The sequence below is a fragment of the Trichosurus vulpecula genome, chromosome 9 (genome assembly GCF_011100635.1).
Source record: "Trichosurus vulpecula isolate mTriVul1 chromosome 9, mTriVul1.pri, whole genome shotgun sequence".
Classification (NCBI taxonomy): Eukaryota; Metazoa; Chordata; class Mammalia; order Diprotodontia; family Phalangeridae; genus Trichosurus; species Trichosurus vulpecula.
Genome location: NC_050581.1, coordinates 159,815,339 through 159,833,467, shown reverse-complemented (window position 1 = coordinate 159,833,467; position 18,129 = coordinate 159,815,339). Strand labels below are relative to the sequence as shown.

General features: G+C 41.3%; 1 protein-coding gene across 2 annotated transcripts in view; it reads left to right on the top strand.

The window, feature by feature from the left end:
- ITPR1 (inositol 1,4,5-trisphosphate receptor type 1) overlaps nucleotides 1-18,129 on the top strand; it is a 240,080-nt gene that overhangs the window by 173,466 nt on the left and 48,485 nt on the right. For both annotated transcript variants that reach the window (XM_036738075.1, XM_036738074.1), the window contains exons 49-51: nucleotides 3,504-3,626; nucleotides 6,811-6,986; nucleotides 13,923-14,087. In XM_036738075.1, coding sequence (XP_036593970.1) covers nucleotides 3,504-3,626; nucleotides 6,811-6,986; nucleotides 13,923-14,087 — 464 coding nt within the window. The remainder of the gene's footprint in view (nucleotides 1-3,503; nucleotides 3,627-6,810; nucleotides 6,987-13,922; nucleotides 14,088-18,129) is intronic.

The window sequence follows — 18,129 nt, the reverse complement described above, 5'->3', positions numbered from 1 at the left end:
ATCGTGAACAGAATTGATAGAGTAAATCTTTAACTTGAGCTTGGCATAGTTCAAGGAAGGATGCCTGTCTAGCACGTCTGTGCTTTATGTTTGACGGTGACTAATAGTTTGACACCATCTCCAAGCCCTGGTCCCATCTGAACTATTGGCCTTGGTAGAAAATGTGGTCTGCCTCTCCTTTGGAAGGCCTTGCACATTTTTCAGCACAGCAGATTTTTAAACTGCCTCTGACTGTGTTTAATTATAATATAACTTCATTATTGGGAGGAAGCTTGGAAGACATGGCCTTCTTACTCTGGGCTGATTAGCAGGCCATTTGATTTGTTCCTGGCTACTGTTCTAAACTAAATGATCATTCCATTGAAGAAAAATATGATTGAGTTCTGCTCCCATATATCTTATACCCCATATACAGAGGAGGGGGGAAATGAATGAGAATGTATTTTGGAAATTTTGCTTCTGGCATCACCAGAGAGACTGAAGTTCTTCCTACCAAGTCTCGTTTTATGTAACAACCTAAACGAGGCACCACTTAACACCATTTAAATAGGGTATCCCTAAAGAAAATGGGTGAGGGCATCACTGATTAAAAATGTATTCAGAAAAGCAGCAAAATAAAATGGAAAAAGCACTGGGTTTAGAAGCCAAAGACCTGGGTTCTGATCCTGACTGCTCTGTGCCTCAGTTTCCTCATCTTTAAAATAAGGGGGTTGGATCAAGTAACCTGTCAGGTCTATTTTGGCTTTAACCCTGTTGCTATGTGAGTAGAGGCCTTCTGCAGGAGAAGTTCTCTACATGGATGCAATTACAGTTTTGGACCAGCTCACATTTCTCTAGGATATCAAGGTTTGCCAATCACTGATAAACACAACAACCTTGTGAGGTGGGTAGTGCAAATTATCATTAGGCACATTTTTTTCGAATGAGAAAACTGCCGCTCTCTGAGGTTCTTTGACTTGCCCAGGAGCACCCAGCCAAGCTGAAGTGCGATGATTCCCTAGGTCTCCTGGCTCCAAATCCAGCCTTCTGTCCCTTGTGCCTCATGGCTTCTTAATTGAAAGGAGCAGGAACCACCTTCTGAAATAGTCAAATTTTCCCTCAGTACAGCCTGCTTTGCAGGTAGCAAATCATTGTCTCAGAGGTTAACTTGAAAAAAAACATCAAGCTTTCTTCATTAGGCACTACACATCATGAAACCCATCCCAAACCCAGGATCTGCCTTTGTATGCCATGTGGAAGAAAATGCTACATCTCGCTCTGCCTTCCACTGACAAATCAGGTTCTAAGATATCCCAGGGCAATGGAGTGACTCCCCTACTGGCTGGGCACTCAAGAATCTTGCAGTCTTAGGCCTTTAGATTGTCAATGCTTGATGCCTTCTCCCCAGGTGGGAATTGTTTCTGCAGCCACCCAGACAAACGATCATCTATCTTCGGCTTGGATACTTCTAGTCATGTAGGAAACTCATCCCTTCTCGTGACAGCCTATTCCATTCATGACTAGCTCCCAGTTACTTGAAAACTGTTTCTTGCATTGTACTGAAATCCATCTCCTCTGTAAATGCCATTAGTCGTGGACTTCTCTTGGAAGCAACACAGAGCAGATCTGTTCCTTCATCTGTCAATGTGACAGCCTCCTCGGTTTGAAGTACCTCACCCCTTTGTCCTCCCTCTATTGGACTTATTCAAGTTTGCCAACATCATGTCCCTTGAAAAGAAACCTCTGGAATTCAGCCGATATTCCAGAAATGGGCTCATTGGCATAGGATATAGTAGAACAGAGGTCATGGCTGTGAGGTGCTATGGTGGATGGAGGGTTGGGCTTACTGGCGACCTGGATGCCAGTCCTGCCTCACATGCTTACTAGCTGTGTGACCTTTGGCAGGTCATTCCATCTCTCTCAGCCTTAGTTTCCTCTTCTATAGAAGGGAGATATAGTAGCACCTCCCTCCATGGGATAATTTGTGTAAAGTGCTTCACAAACCTTAAAGCTCTTGATAAATGCTGGTTATTTATTATAGGCAGTGTATTTCTGTTAATATGACTAGAGACGACATTCATTTTTTTCCACTGTTAAATAAGAGTTGTTTCATATTGTTTGCTATGCTCTACTAAACTGTGACACCCACATAATTTTCGGGTGAATTTCTGCCAGATGAGGCTTCCCTTACTCCAAACTTGTGGAACTTATTTTATGTAAAATTTAGGTTATCTCAGTTACATTTCACCATGTTGATTGGGGCTCATCATTCCAGTCTTTTGCTCATTTTGAATCTTGATTCTGTCATCCAGAATGAATACTAATATGTTGACATCCCTTCTGTGGCTTCATTCAGGTAACTGATGCCAACTTTAAACAGAATGGGGCCAAGTACAGAGACCACTGGCACTCCACTAAAGACCTCTTCCCTTCTGTTGACCCTGAGTCACAGTATCATTTCTTATTCCAGTTATTCAGCTAACAGCCAGTGCCTGTCATACTGCTGTCCAGTCCACTTTTCACCATCTTCTGAGTAACAAGGATAGCACAAAAGACTGTACAGTGTTTTGGTGAAATCCAGATATATTCTATGTCTGCCATTCTCCTGGACTATCAGCATAGTTAACTCTCTCAGAATAGGAAATAAGCTTCATTTGGGAATGACTTATTTGTTATTAACAAATTGATCTGAGCTCTTTTTTCTAAATTCTCAGGAACTGTTGATTAATCTGTTCTTAAAATTGTCCAAAGACAGGTGTAAAGTTTAGTGGTCTGTGGTTTCTAGAACCTACCCTTGTCAGGGGAGGAAAAGAAACAGAATAAGATGCTCCTTCTTCTGCTGCCAACTAACTACTTTGGTTAGGCTTAATTATCAGATGTATAAGAAGTCCAAATGAGGTTTCTTTGTTAAACATAACAAAAAAATTGGCCAAGTGAACATACTTTAAAGTATGATGGTCCCCCTCAGAAAAACCATAGGGACTAGTCATGCAAGGGATAAGGGAGTGACAAAAAGCTCAGTCACTCAATCTGAGACTAGCCTAGCCAACCCCATCTCTGGGCCCCCCGGTTGCTAGAAGGTTAGTTTACTTCTTGGGTTGGTTTGCTTTGGTTGGATTCTACCTAGATCCTGACACACTAGGCAGCCTCAGATTTCTACTAAAGGCTTCTCAGATTTCCCTGCTGGGGAGAATCTGGTACCTTTTTGGACGCTCAAACTCTGCTTGCTTTCATCCCCTCCTCCCACCCCTCCACTCATCTCACCCCACCTCACCTTCCAACCACACACATAACACCTTCGCCATTCTCATAAGGTTTCAGATGGCAGTATACGATTAGTTTATTTTCCTGAGTCAACTTAAGAAATAAAAAAAAAAACAAGTGATCGTTTTCCAGGGTAAAAGATGAAAACAAAAAGTCTCATCCGCTTGAGGGATAGCAGGAGGTAAAGGGCTTTCAGGGAGCTCCTGGCTTTCTGAGGGAACATTCACACACTGACAGTGGCCTTCTCTTTTTCTCCACAGCCCAGCCAGTGCTGTACTGGTGTTCTCGGAACATGTCCTTCTGGAGCAGCATTTCGTTTAACCTGGCCGTCCTGATGAATCTGCTGGTTGCATTTTTCTACCCATTTAAAGGAGTCCGAGGAGGTATCAGCCTTTTTTACTGGGAAGCAAAACACTGAAACCAACTAGAAAGGACATAACCTGGGTTTTGAATGCAATTTTCCCATGCTTTGATAATCTTGCTTTATATAGTCTTTGGGCAGATGAAATTATGAATTTTTATTGCCAGCATTTATTAAAATGTACCTCAGTCAAGTACAGTTGTAATTGGTAGGTTGGGATGGGGGAAAATTTACATGATTATTCATTAGCAAGAGCCGGGGTTCTTGACCATTTTTGTGTTCCCTGGACCCCTTTGGCAGTCTGGTGAAGCCTGTGGACCCCTTCTCAGAATAATGATTATAAATGCACAAAATAAAATCCATAGGATTACAAAGGAAACCATACTGAAACACAGTTATCAGAATAATGAGAAAAGGAGTTTGCGGAGTAGAGGTTAAGAAGCCCTGGTCTAGAGAGAAGGGAAGCTAGAAGGTGAGAGTTGGCAGGGACCTTGGAGCTCATCTAGTCCAATTCCCTCATTTTACAGAGGATGCTGAGATCAGACAGGAGCTATGACTTGGTGAAGACCATACCCCTGGTTAGTGGCAGCTCTAGGACCAGGACCAGGACTGAAGTCCACAGGGTTCTCCCTCCAGCATTCTTACTACCATAGGTGTCAGGTCACTTGAGGCTGAAGAGTTGAAAATATCTAGAATATTTTGTCTTTGGCTCAGTCCATGAGTTATGATAGATGTGACAATGAATTTATACCTCCAATTTCTTTATACCTTTTTTTTCAATCTGTGATTACGTCAGTGTATGGAGCCCCCAGTGAGAAACTCCATCTACTAATGCAGATTGGCATTTGATCCCACCCAAGTACTGTGACAGAGACCCTCAGGTATAATATCAGTCTGTCCATCTGTGTTGTGCAAAATGCAATGAAGGCTCAAACGGACAGCACAACAAAGATATAGGAAAAGGCTGGAAACTCATCTTACCTTGTTGGCAGAACTATTCTTTAAGCTTGGCAGCTTCACATGTGAAGGCATCTAATCATAACATCTCATGTGCCTGATAGATGTGAGTTAAAGGTGATGAGAAAACACTATATCCTACAGGTAAGCAGCTGATGCTTTTATTAAAAACAACTTAGGAATCTGACCTTAAATTGTACAGAAAACTCCATTTTTTTAAATGGCCGCATAAATATCAGTGCAAGGGCAGATAATTTTTCTAAAGTTACACTGCAGGAAGACCAAAGTCCCAGGCACAAATTTTGGCAGGAACATACAGCTCCCAAGTTTTGTCTAAAAGGACTAATCAGCTTACCTATTGATAAGATTAAGGGATAGTCCATTTTGTGAATTGGTTTGCCAAGAGCTTGCTGTGGTCATCAGGATAAGAAACAAAACCATGATTTGACCTTCAGCCTTTAGGTAGCTACAGTTTAAATTTTTTAAAATATATATTTAATATTTTGATTTGCAGGAATAGAAGATTTTAAGGAACAGCTCTGTTGTTTCTAAAAGTCTGACTTTTTAGAGGGCTTCCTTTTGACTGACTCAGTTGAAAGATGTGATTAGACTGGCTTTGAGGGAACACATGATCTGACATTAGGGAGTAATAACCCACTAAAGGTGTGCAGTATCGAGCTTTCGGCAGGGGTTATGCAAAATGGATTGTTTAAAAACAGCAACAACCGTTCATTCCCTCTTTTGTGAGAGTCTTAAGGGCATTCTCTCATACATTTTTCTTAGGAGCCGCATGGCTGCTAACTCTCCTCCTGACTCAGGCTAAATGAGTGCTGCCTAAAATGAAGTTTCATTGGTGGCCTACAAGTCATTCCTTTAGGCTCCAGGCTCTCACTCAGTCACCTCCATACACAGCTTCCCAAATGCCCCTGCCCTGTCCAGAGCATGTAAAGTGACCTTGTTACCTGCCCTGATGTTGTTTGGTTTCCCACCCCTATTGGGCAATGGAACAAGCCCCAGCTCGACCACTGAGTTGGCCTTAAAAGCTCCTTTCTAAAGTGGCATTTCTTTCCGTTTATTTGAATGCTGATGAGTAACCTACAGCGTGATCTTTCAAAAGCATGAACCCTAGGCGACTGTAGATTTCTTTTGATTTTCAGCTGAACTCGTGGGCCTGCTGTGATGATTAAAGAAAGTAGTCCTATTTTTTTACAGGTTTCCCTTCCCCAAGTAGAAAGGCAGCAGGTTAAAACATCATTAAAGAGGTGACTGGAAGACAACTCACTAAATTCTTTCTTCCTGTGCATGTTAAGTAGTTGGATATCTCTTTCTTGAGAATTTGGGTGCATCCATTCTACCTTCACTTGTTTCTTTGGGCTGTGGTGTGCCTGGGGGAGTTTATATGACCTCAGCTATCATGGGGTATTCACCCTGGCCTGTGTTGCAATTCTCAAAACACATCTCTCCGCTGGTTGGGAGTGCTTCCTCATGTCCAGCTCCAACCAAGTTGGCTTTTTCTAGGCCTTGAAAGAAAGATCTGTGGGAGGTGTGGGGGGAGAACAAATAGTTTAAAAGGACACTCTGGCTCTTTGGGATGCTCACTGCCAGTGGATGATCTGCCACCTAGGCTGTCAAACATTCCCCTCTCCATGTCTCGTGGGTTGTGCTGCAACAAGAATCTCAGTTTTGAAGATGCAAATCTTTTTATATAAGCAGCCTTTACTTTGTGGTGCTGCTTGTTTGCATTGAAAGGAACCTCAAAATTCAACAACATTTAAAGTACACTTGTTTTGGGGGGAGGTTAAGAGAGGATTATTTTTAGTCATGGCAGTTCATGTTATATAAGCACACCATCTCATGGGACACCCGAAATAGGACTTGAAATAGCCAGAGATGACAAAAACTAGTGTAAGGTCTTTGATGGAGAGAGTAGCATAACCCGAGTATGGCTCTAAAGATACCACTGTTGTCGACCTCCTTCCCTTTGAGAAATCCGATCTGGGCAATCAGGGAATAAACTGGTCCTTTTCACTTTTTTTTTCCTCCATTTCATTCTCTTAATTAAATTAAAGGCTCATTTAGAAGTTTAGCCTTCAACTCCACCTGCTCAAAGTATGAAGTGGAGACATTTCAGCTACACATGTGTGGGGAGATGTAATTAAGGAAAACATAGCTCCCAGAATTTGTCTGTCATCAGCATGAATCGGAAACATTGATTTGAAAAAGACCCGGCTCCTCCTTTGTTTTCCCAGGTCCCCTTGAGCCCCACTTGTCAGGACTTCTATGGACAGCCATGCTCATCTCCTTGGCCATAGTCATTGCTCTCCCTAAGCCTCACGGTATCCGAGCTCTAATTGCTTCCACCATTCTCCGCCTGATCTTCTCAGTCGGCTTGCAGCCCACGTTATTCCTTCTGGGTGCTTTCAATGTAAGTATGAAATGATTTCATTCATTCCCCATCACTTCACCTTGTGGTGGAACTGCCTTTCTGTCCCTTGGGAATTTTTTTTGTCTGAATCCGAAAAGCAGAAAACTGTGGATGAGGTATCGTTGTAGTGGAAAATCTGGTCCCTTTCAGATAGTATCAGTGCTGCGGCCGATGGAGTACCTCTCCCAGTATGGTCAGCCCATGATTATTTCTCACCTCCCTCTCCTCCTCTCTAATTTTACTGCCACCACCCTAATGCAGGCTGCCATCATTACCACTTGGATGGACAATTCTAATATCCTCTTAACAGAATTTTCCACCTCCACTCTCCCTTCCTTCATACAGCTGCCAGACTTATCCTCCTTATGCTCAGAACTGTTCATGTCATCCCCCTGTCAGCCCCCATCTTCACAAAACCACTTCAGTGTCTTCCTGTAGCTTACTGGATTAAGTTTAAAATCTCTAAATTGGCATTCAAGGCCTACATCAATACCACCCTACCTGTTCAGTCTTAGCGTTTACCCTTCCTGTCCTCTGCTTTGCAACCATGCTGGACTGCTGGCCCATGCTTTTCTCTCTTTGCTTTTGTCTCTGTTGTTCCCAAGGCTGAGGAATCCTCTCTGCCTTTTGAATTCCATTCACCCTTTAACACTGACCTCAAACACTCTTCCTTCCATGAGGTTTTCCCTGAGCCCCTTGTAGTGAGTAATGGCTGTTCTCCATGAATTTTACATGGCATTGATACCTTTCCTATACATGGATTTTATGCCATAGTTAGTGGTTATACTAGAATGAATGTAAGCTCCAGGAGAGTAGGGTCCCTGAATTTATCAAACTTTTGTGGCTCCGGCCAGCTCCTAGCATGGTGCTCTATACAGAGTTAAGTAGATAGTCTACTGAACTGAGCATTTTAGGGACTGATAATTCCATTTATGAAATATCCCTAGATAACCCCTAGACTTTGTTTCTCTTCTTCTCCATGTCAGTTTTGGGCCATTTCACTGCTGTTGGGCATCCTCCTCAGAAACCAGTCAGGGGACAGGTGGAGGGGCTGGAAGAGGAACTAAAATGCAGATCAGATAATATTTCATAACTGTATCAAATCAACAAATATTTCCAAGGTATGATGCTAGGTGTTATAGGGACTGTAGATGATCATAAAACCTGGTCTCTGCCCCCAAGAAGCTTATGTCCTTCATAAGATTATAAGACACACACCCATAAAACAGCACAAGATTTCACCAATAATTGGGGACAACAATTAAAGGTGTCATAAGGCTGTACATAATCAATTGAGACGTGATTGAACAATAAAGACAAGCTCATGGTAGAGAGAGGTCACTTGAGTAAATGAGTGAAGAGCATTTCTTTATTAAGTACTTACTACATGCCAGGCACTGTGCAAAGCAATAGGGACACAGATACAAAAGTGAGACAATCCCTGCTCTAAAGGAGCTTATATTTTAATAAGGGAAGATATATACAGCAGAATGATGGCCTCAGAAGGGAATGGAGTTAGAGGAATTGATTGACAGGCCTTTTCAAAGGAGCAATGGTAACATAGGTTGGACTACAATTCCCACCTCAAGCAAGAAGGGAAAGGCAGTTGGGCTGGGTGGACTTCAAGAGAAATACTGGGGTGGATGTTGGACAGGGATGTGAAGCATGGACTCGGGCTGGATCATTCTACTGGCCTTTGTGAATTTTTACTCATTCACTCACAAATCAGGACAATGTGACCCAAGGACGGGAGTTCCAAAACTGGGACAGCTCCCCAGGGCATGGTCTCTGGAGGTCGAGTGGTCTGGAGGGTAGAGCAGCAGAGTGAATGGTAAGAAGTTGTATGTTCGGAAAGGTTTCATGGAAGAGGTCAATTGGGTCTTGTAACTCTTAGGCAAGAGGAAAAGAAGGGGATGAAATTCTACTCAGCTAGAACCAGGTGGAAAAAAGCAGGGAAGTGGGAAATTGCAAGGCAAAATGAAGGATCGTAGAAGGGTGTGGTGAAACATAAGGCTTGTAGCCAGACTGCAGGAGGGTTTGAATGCGAGAAAACTAAATTTTTCTCTTTCCAGAGGCAGTAGGGAACCCTTGATGATTTTTCAGCAGGAGGGATGATGTGTATTGGATAATTTGATGAAGATTAATCTGGCAGTGGTGTGCATGGAAGTATTAGAGAACAAAGAGGCTGGAAGAAGGAGGGGAGGGATGATGGGAACAAACATTCATTAAGTGCCTACTATGCATTGGGCACTATGTGCTAAGTGCTTTACAAGTATCATTAACAAGTTTGAAGGCTGTTTGTTGCAGTAGTCCTGGCATGAGATGGTAAAGGCCCAAATGAGAGCAATGAAAATGGATTGGAAAAGGCATTTCTGACCGATGAATATTGAGACTAGGAGAGTTTGAATCATAGATATGAGACCTGGAAGGAGTCTCAAGCAGTGCAGTGCAGTGGATAGGGAACAAGACTCAGAGACTAGCAGATTGGGGTTCAAATTCGGTCTGATTCTTGTCAGTGGAATGACTACTCAAGTCTGATCAATGTGCTGGGCTTGTTGCATCGCTGTGAAAATAAAGCCTCTAACCTCTCTGATACTTCTGAATCTATGATCCTGTGTTCATTGGATACTGCCAACTGTTGTCAAGAAAGCAACATATTATTCTTCTCGCTGATTTTAAACAATGGCTCAGATTTCAAACCTTGAGTGATTAGGAAAATGGCTAGTGAAATTCAGACAGACCAGAGAGGATGCTTTGGGAAAGGCAGAAACTGAGCTACATACATACTGAGTTAGAAGGGTCTCCAAGCAATTAGAAGTGCCCCCACACTAGAGTGTGAGAGGGAGGCAGAGTTAGAGATTGGAATGTCATCCATCCCTATTGAAGGAGTTAATGGGGGAGGGCCAGGAATGTAGAAAGAAGAGCTGAAGACTAAACCTTGGGAAATGCCCTCATTTAGGGAATGGGAGAAGGAAGGAAAGCCTCCTAGGAAACAAAGGAGGAAGAGTCAGAGCTAGTAGGAAAATTAAAATAGTTTCATATTATAGAAGCCCCAGGAAGAAGTAATTTCAAGGAAGTGCTCAGTATTGCCAAAGGCAGGACATAAGTTGAGAAAAAGGAAGGTTAATTAAAGGCCTTTGGTGATTTTTGAAAGAGCAGCTTAAAATAAGTAGAAAGGGCAGAAGCCAGAGTTACAAGGTTAAAAACAACTAATAGAAATAGAATTGGGAAGACTAGATATAGACTACCCACTCAAGAAATCTGACAGTAAAAAGGGGAGAAGAAATGGAATGATAGCCAGAGGATCCAAAGAATGGAGTTTTGTTGTTGTTCATAAACTATAGAGAGATGTATAGCCTCTAAAAAAAACTCTCGTTTTAGCTAGGGAAGGAATGTATTATGCTTTTTGTCCCAAAAGAATATAAGTTTCTTGAAAACAGAAACTGTTTCAGTTTTGTCTTTGTATCCTAAGCTCCTCACAGTTCATTGGGCTTAATTAAGTTCAAGGTCAGCTAGGTGGCACAATGAGTACTGGGCCTGGAGTCAGAAAGACTCATCTTCCTGAATTCATATCTGGCCCCAGCTGTGTGACCCTGGGGAAATCACTTAACCCTGTTTGCCTCAGTTTCCTCATCTGCAAAATGAGCTGGAGAAGGAAATGGCAAAACCACTCCAAGAAAACCCCAAATGGGATGAGCTGGGTGGCATTGTGGATAGAGCTCTGGCCCTGGAGTCAGGAGGACCTGAGTTTAAATCTGGCCTCAGACACTAGCTATGTGACCCTGGGCAAATCACTTAACCCTGATTGCCTCAAAAAAAATCCCAAATGGGATCACAAAGAGTCCCACAAAAATGAAAAAAAAAAAACGACTGAACAACAACAAATTAAGTGTTTCTTGGGTTGTATTGAACCTATGCTGCTCCATTGACGTCATCACAGACCAGCTAGAATGAACATTTTTCCATCATGTGAAAATTCTGCTATGCCATCAGCTAGTGTATTGGAAAGTCCCCATTTAGATACTAGAGTGCTCATATTCTGAGCAAGCCTAGGGAATTTTGAAGAGTAGATGCCTGTGCTCTCTTGCTTATCTGATTCCTGAGAAGCTCAGTTACTCTTACCAGCCAGGTGAAGTAGCAGCATGTTGCCAGCATCCAGAGCCAAGATGGCAATAAGAGCAGAAGAGGAGCCAGTCAAGTCATTTGAAGATTCTTCTCCAGGATTCGTGGATGCCAGTTTCTCATCAGTGTGCTTTTGCTAGAGCTGAATTTTCTCTTGAAGGGGTGGGAAAGTTGATATCAGTGTGACCCCCCTGGAAACTTCTGAGTTTTCTCTTCCAAAGAAAGATTCTCATCCCATGTTTAGATTGTCAGCTCCTCGCCCTAGACAGTCAACTAAAAAAAACACATGAAACTGTTACCTTGAGCAGAGTTGCAAGCTATAAATCAAAGTCTATCTAGTTCCAACAAATCCATCAAAGAGATAGGGAGAAATTCCATTTAAAATAACTACAGAAAGCATAAAGGTCTACCTACCAAGATACACACAGGTACTATAGGAACACAATTACAAAAAACTCTGCATAAGTAATGCCAGATCTAAATGGAGACATATTAATTGCTCATGGGTAGATCAAGTCAATTGAATAAAAATGGCAGTACTACCTAAATTAATTATTCAGTACCATTCCATCAAAAAAGAAAAGGATTATTTTGTAGAGCTAGAAGAAACAAAATTCATCTGGATGAACAAAAGGTCAAGAATCAAGACATCAAACTATATTGCAAAGCAGTGATCAATGAAACAATATGGTACTGGGTAAGCAGATTAGGTATACAATAAACAGAAGCACAGGAGCATAGCACAGTAGCTTCGTGTTTGATAATCCCAAACATCCTGGCTATTGGGGCAAGAATTCACTATTTGACAAAAACTGTTGGGAAAACTTGGAAATCAATCAGGCAGAAACTAGGTATTGACCAATATTTCATCCTGTATACCAAGATAAGCTGCAGAGAGGTAACATGATTTAGATATCAAGGGTGAAATTATAAACAAACTGGAGAAGCAAGGAAGAACTTACTTGTCAGAACCATGGTTACAGAGGAAGACCAAATGAGATAGAAAGGATCATAGAAAGTTAAATGGATAATTTTGATTACATGAAATTAAAAAGGTTTTGCACAAACGAAACCAGTGCAAGTAAAATTAGAAAACAAACAGGCAAATGGGAAACTGTAGCTAGTTTCTTTGATAAAGGTCTCATTCTTAGATTAATAGAGAGCTGATTCAGATTTATAAGAATAAAAGCTATTCCTCATTTGCTAAATTCATATCAAAGGGTATGAATAGGTAGGTTCAGAAGAAGAAATGCAGCTTCTCAATAGCTATACTAAAAAAAAATACTCTAAAGCCCTAGTAATTAGGGAAATGCAAATTAAAACAACCCATACTCAGACTGGCAAAGCTAACAAAAAAAAGGAGGGAATTGGTAACTGCTAGAGGGACTGTGGGAAAATAAGTACATCAATGAACTGTTGGTAGATTTACAAAGTGGCCCACCCATCTTGGAAAGCAATTTGGAACTATGCCTCAAAAGCTATTGAACTGTTTCTGCCCTTTGACTCAGTAATACCTCTACTAGATCTATATATCAAAGAGTAAAGGATCTATATAAACAAAAATATGAATAGCAGCTCTTTTTATAGTAAAAGAATATTAGAACCAGGAGATGGGGTGGAATTGGGTGCCCATCAACTGAGGAATGGCTGAACAAGTTATGGTATCTGAATGAGATAAAACACCATTATGCTGTAAGAAGTTATGAAAAGGAGGGTTTCAGAGAAACCCTGGGAGATTTGTATGAACTGATGCAGAATGAAGTAAGCAGAACCAGAACAATGTATACAATGAGAACAAATTATAAAGACAAACAACTTTGAAAATTTAGAAATTCTTAGTGACATGATGACCAACTGCAATTCCAAAGGACTCACGATGAAACATGCTACCCACTTTATGACAGAGAAGCAATGGACTCAGGATGCATATTGAAGCATTTTAAAAATCTGATTAATGTGGATATTTGTTTTTCTTGATTATCTACGTGTTTGCAACAAGCTTTTAGTTTTTCTTACTTTCTTCAGAAAATAGGAGGTAGAAAAGGTTCTTCTTCATGAAAATAAAATTTAATTTAAAAAAACAACAATAGGGGCAGCTAGGTGGCACACTGAGTAGAGCACCGGCCCTGGAGTCAGGAGGACCTGAGTTCAAATCCAGCCTCAGACACTTGACACATGTACTAGCTGTGTGACCTTGGGCAAGTCACTTAATCCCAACTGCCCTGCCCAAAAAAAACAACAACAACAATAAAAAAGGATTGTATGCTCCTCAAAGACACAGCTGGAGAGTCTCACAGAATTATGCCCCCATAGTTCTTAGGATGTAGTTGAAATTAACATCTGTCTTTAATCATGATTAGCTTCATGTTATGGACTCAAGATAAATTCTTTTTTTGGCATACTCAAGTGAGGAGGTTAGAAATGATTCATTTTGAAAATCATTATCTGTGTTGTATGTGTGTGCATGTGTATGTGTTTTGGTCAGAAACAACAGCATCTGATGAACATGAAGCATTCTCCTACTCCGTATACAATTTGTAATATACCTGAAAAGCAAAGTAATTAGTTCATTAGGTCAGTCCCTGTTTTATTATCAGAGCATGTACTCTTGGGCCAAAAATAGTCCAATATTCCTGCTTGGATTTGGGCCCATGCTTTAAACACTGGTCATTGGAATGGTGGGAGGAGAGGGTGGTTGGGATAGGGAGGGAAGGAAGGGAGATGGGGAGGGAGAGCAAGTTAACATTAGCTTTACAGTTCTCTGTAATTTGAAGATGTTCTGCTATGTCTAACCTTTCCTGTCACTGTGCTTAGGTCTGTAATAAAATCATCTTCCTGATGAGCTTTGTTGGTAACTGTGGGACCTTCACAAGAGGATACCGAGCAATGATCCTGGATGTAGAATTCCTTTATCATCTGTTGTATCTCCTTATCTGTGCCATGGGACTCTTTGTTCATGAATTCTTCTACAGTCTGTTGGTAAGTAACTGACTCTCAGGTTCAGTCATTCAATTCAAAAATGCTTCTTGATCATTTGCTCTAAGACTCTGGGCTAGGAGCTGATGATACCTAGCACAAATATTTTATCATTTTGAAAAGGATTTCACTTAGGTTATCTCCTTTGATCCTGCCAATGACCTTGGGAGGCAGCCAGGCAATAAGCATTTATTAAGCACCAATAAAGTGCCAGGCATTGTGCTAAGCATGGGGGATAAAGAGAAAAGCAAGAACATAGTCTCTGCCCTTACAAAGGTCACATTTGAAGAGGAGGGGAAACCACATGCCAATAACTCCACAACTCTATGTACACACAAGGAAGAGAAAGAGTAGATGAAAGGCAATGTTAGAGGGGAGGCCCTGGAAGCAGGGGTGGAAAAAGTCTGAAGGACTGTCTCCTACACAAGGTAGAATTTGTTCAAACAGAGCCTTGAAGGAAGCCAGAAGGTAGAGAAGGGAGGGATGCAAATCCTTCAGGCATGGGGATGGCCAGTGAAAAGTAGGTAAGGTAGGTGGTTTATTCCTGTTTTGCAAATAAAGAAACTGAGGCTTAGAGTGGTTAAGTGACTGGCTCAAAGTCTCAGGGCTCCAACTACCACATTGTACTCTGTCTCTTGACAGCTTTGCCTCTGAAAGTCTCCATCTGATAAAACATCTCATTTGTAGGATGAGACTGTTGATTTTAATTATGATAACAAAGGAAATTGTACATATTGTGGTAATAATTAGGCAGCACCTCATCTATGTACAGTAACTGGAAAATAGGAAGAGAAGTACAGAAAGTAGGCCTGATGTTAAAAGGTCTGAAGCTGCTTAATTATACAGTCTCCTGTGTAACTTTCTGCAAGTTAAATTTTCTGCTTCTCAGTTTAAAAAAAAAAAAAGATCTTTAACACTTGAAAGAAAAGTTCCCATCTTCCCCTGGAGCCCTCTCCTTTCTAATTTGGCCCTCCCTTGCCTAGAAAGACATATCTGATTGTCAAGATACAGACTGTCTAGGGTAAATTTGGAGGTTAGTTGCTCAGTCCAGACATGCAACTAGGAACTATTTCTGAATCGAAAGGTTTGGGTGATAAGCTTGGTCTAGCTACTGGGATAGAACATCTTTCAAAACAAGTCATTTAATTCTGATCCACTTCAAGCAGTTAATGTCTTTGTAGTCTATGTGAATTGAGTTTGTTCAGGCCTTTTTCCTTATAACTGAGTTTTGAATTACAGAATCAATTAATTGTTTACCCCTTTTTTTTATTTGGAAAGTAATACGGACCTTTGGCATAAAAATTGAGTCTCTTCTTTTTCCCTGCATGAAACCAGAGAAAATATAAAGTTTTACTAATCTGTGAGCATGTTGTCAGAGAATTGATTACTGGCCTTGGAATGTGGAAGTATAAACTCTTTAAGATCTAAAGGTTAGCCTGACAGGTGAGACTAGCAAAGGGCTGAGACTTGTTTAAAAATCTAGTCTCTCCCTACCCCTCTCAGAATCCTCATTGACAAGATAAGGTAGTTTTGAGATACATCAAATTTTTTGCATGTTACCATACTTCAGAGGTGACACATTACCAAGATTAGCTCTTTTTCTTTCCCCCTGGGTTATGGCTGGTTGTGGGCAGGCAGAGTTTATAAATTAACTTGCTCAGACATTTGCCCTGACTGTGGGATACTAGAAGAAGGGGGCACTGTCACCTAGGAAACATTGACCTGTGGCACAGAGTATGTTTCTGCACACAGGTGTCATTTGGATTGGCAAGAGGCAAGACTTTGGGAAGTGGCCTTGGTTTTGTGATTGGAAGTTGGCGTGTAGAAGTCCAGTGTGCTGGGTTGCTTTTGGGCCTATGCTTTAGATCATGGCTATGTCATATGACTGTACAAGGTCTTGCCTATGTTCCTCTCCTTCCTGTGTGGGGGAGTAAAGATCCAAACACTGTAAGAAGAGTCCTTTCTGAGAAGGAGGGATTCTGGCATGCCTGCGACCTTGGCCTTACCCCTAACCAAGCAGAGCAGGAGCTTACTTTCCCAATGCCTTCTTGTTCTTCTTTATTAGTTCCCATTACCCCTTTCAGTGGCAGATGCAAAAGGCTCATTGCTTCAGTGAACCTTGTAACTCATAACACAACTTGCTTTTAAATTTTTCTAATCTATAATCTAAGAGAAGATAAGATCAGCTCACAACTTCCAGAAACTTTACCCAAGCTTGGTTCTCTCTCAGAAGAGTTTAACAGTACCACTGCTTGCTTGTAGCCTGACTCTCACACTGACCTAAAGATTTGCTGGGTCTGTGATCTCCAGTAGATGGAAACATTTTATTGGCAGGGCAACATGTATGTATTTGAGAACCACCAGCAAGATACTGAAATCAGTCTTAACACACACAAAGTAACATGGGTTCCAGACCTGTAAGAACTTGGGTTGGTCCTAAGAAGTCGCTAGAAAATAAGGTTGCAGACTGGTAGCAAAGTTATTAATAAATACCCAAACTACATAATAATAGTAGTGGTTAGCTTTTATCTAGTACTTTAAGGTTTACGAAGTGTTGCACGTATTTTATCTCCCTTGATCCTGGCAAGAATCCTGGAAGATAGGTGCAATTATTCCCATTTTATAGATAAGGAAGCAGAGGCTGAGAGAGACTCATTGAATTGCGCAGGATCACACAGCTACTGGGTATTGTCCTTTTTCAGGCTATAAAAGCACAACATCATCAAATGCTTCATTACTGGGACACTGATGGGTACGGCAACAGCTGGTAGAAATTTAGTGAAGATGTAAAAATGCTTTTGAACGATGACCATAAGGAAACCTAGCTTGATACAGTAACACAAGCGTGCTTAACCTTTTCATATCATGGCCCAGGCAAAGTCTGGTGAAGCCTGTGGACTTTCTCAGTATTAATAATGCTTTTAAGCGCATAGTTCATGGCATAATAGGTAAGTGAGGAAGACCTGAATTCAAATTCTGCCTCAGACACATACTAGCTGTGTGATTTGAGACAAGTCACTTTACTTCTCTCAGGCTTAATTTCCTCATCTCTGAATTGAAGATATTATTAGCACCACTTCCTAGGGTTGTTGTGATAACCAACTGAGATAACATGCATATGGCTCTTTGCAAACTTTAAGGAGCCATATAAATGCTAGATATTACTATTACAATAAAGTAAAACAGATCAAATTACAAAGGAAACCAATTAGATTGAAATACAATTATCAAAACATTTAAAAATATGAATTAATAGAACCCAAGTTAAGAATGCTAGCAGTAAAATAAGGGTTTGGTGGGTTAATTACAAAAAGGTGCTGCTACTCTTTACTATGTATTCTGTAGTAATGAAAAAATCTTTAATCAATTTGAGCAATGCTAAATTTCACATTTTATGAATGAGAAAGGAAGGACGAGAATAAGCAGTTATGTAGTGCCTACTGTGTGCCAGGCAGGCACTGTGCTAAGTGCTTTTCACAACTATTATCTTATTGGATTTTTGCAGTAATCCTATGAGTTTGATGCTCTTATTGTGCCCATTTTACAGTTGAAGAAACTGAGGCAAACAGGAGGTTAAGACACTTGCCCTGCCTGGGACACACACAGCTAGTGTCTGAGACCAAATTTCACCTCAGGGCTTCCTGACTCCAGGCCTAGCACTCTGTCTAATGTGCCACCAGCTGCCTAGATGAATTCCTCTTTAAATGCCTACCCGGATACCTCAACATAATATGGAAGTTATCCCTGGGATCTCAGAGGCTGTGGCAATGAATGACAGACCATCTCTGGCAGGGTCAGCCATGCTGGGAAGGCTTCAATTACGACCCAAGGGACAAAGGAGGTCTGTTTTTCAAGGATCGGCCTAGCTCATCACTGAGAGGCACATTTCTACCTGGGAGGTAGCTAGCCTAGTGATGAAACTTCTTTGGCCATGGCAACCCATGAAACACAGAAAATTTTGAAATGGCTTTTGGTCCTGTATGGTCCCCCCCTTACTGTGTCTGCAGGGAAGGTGCCAGAAGGATGGGAAAGGCAGCAGAAGGTA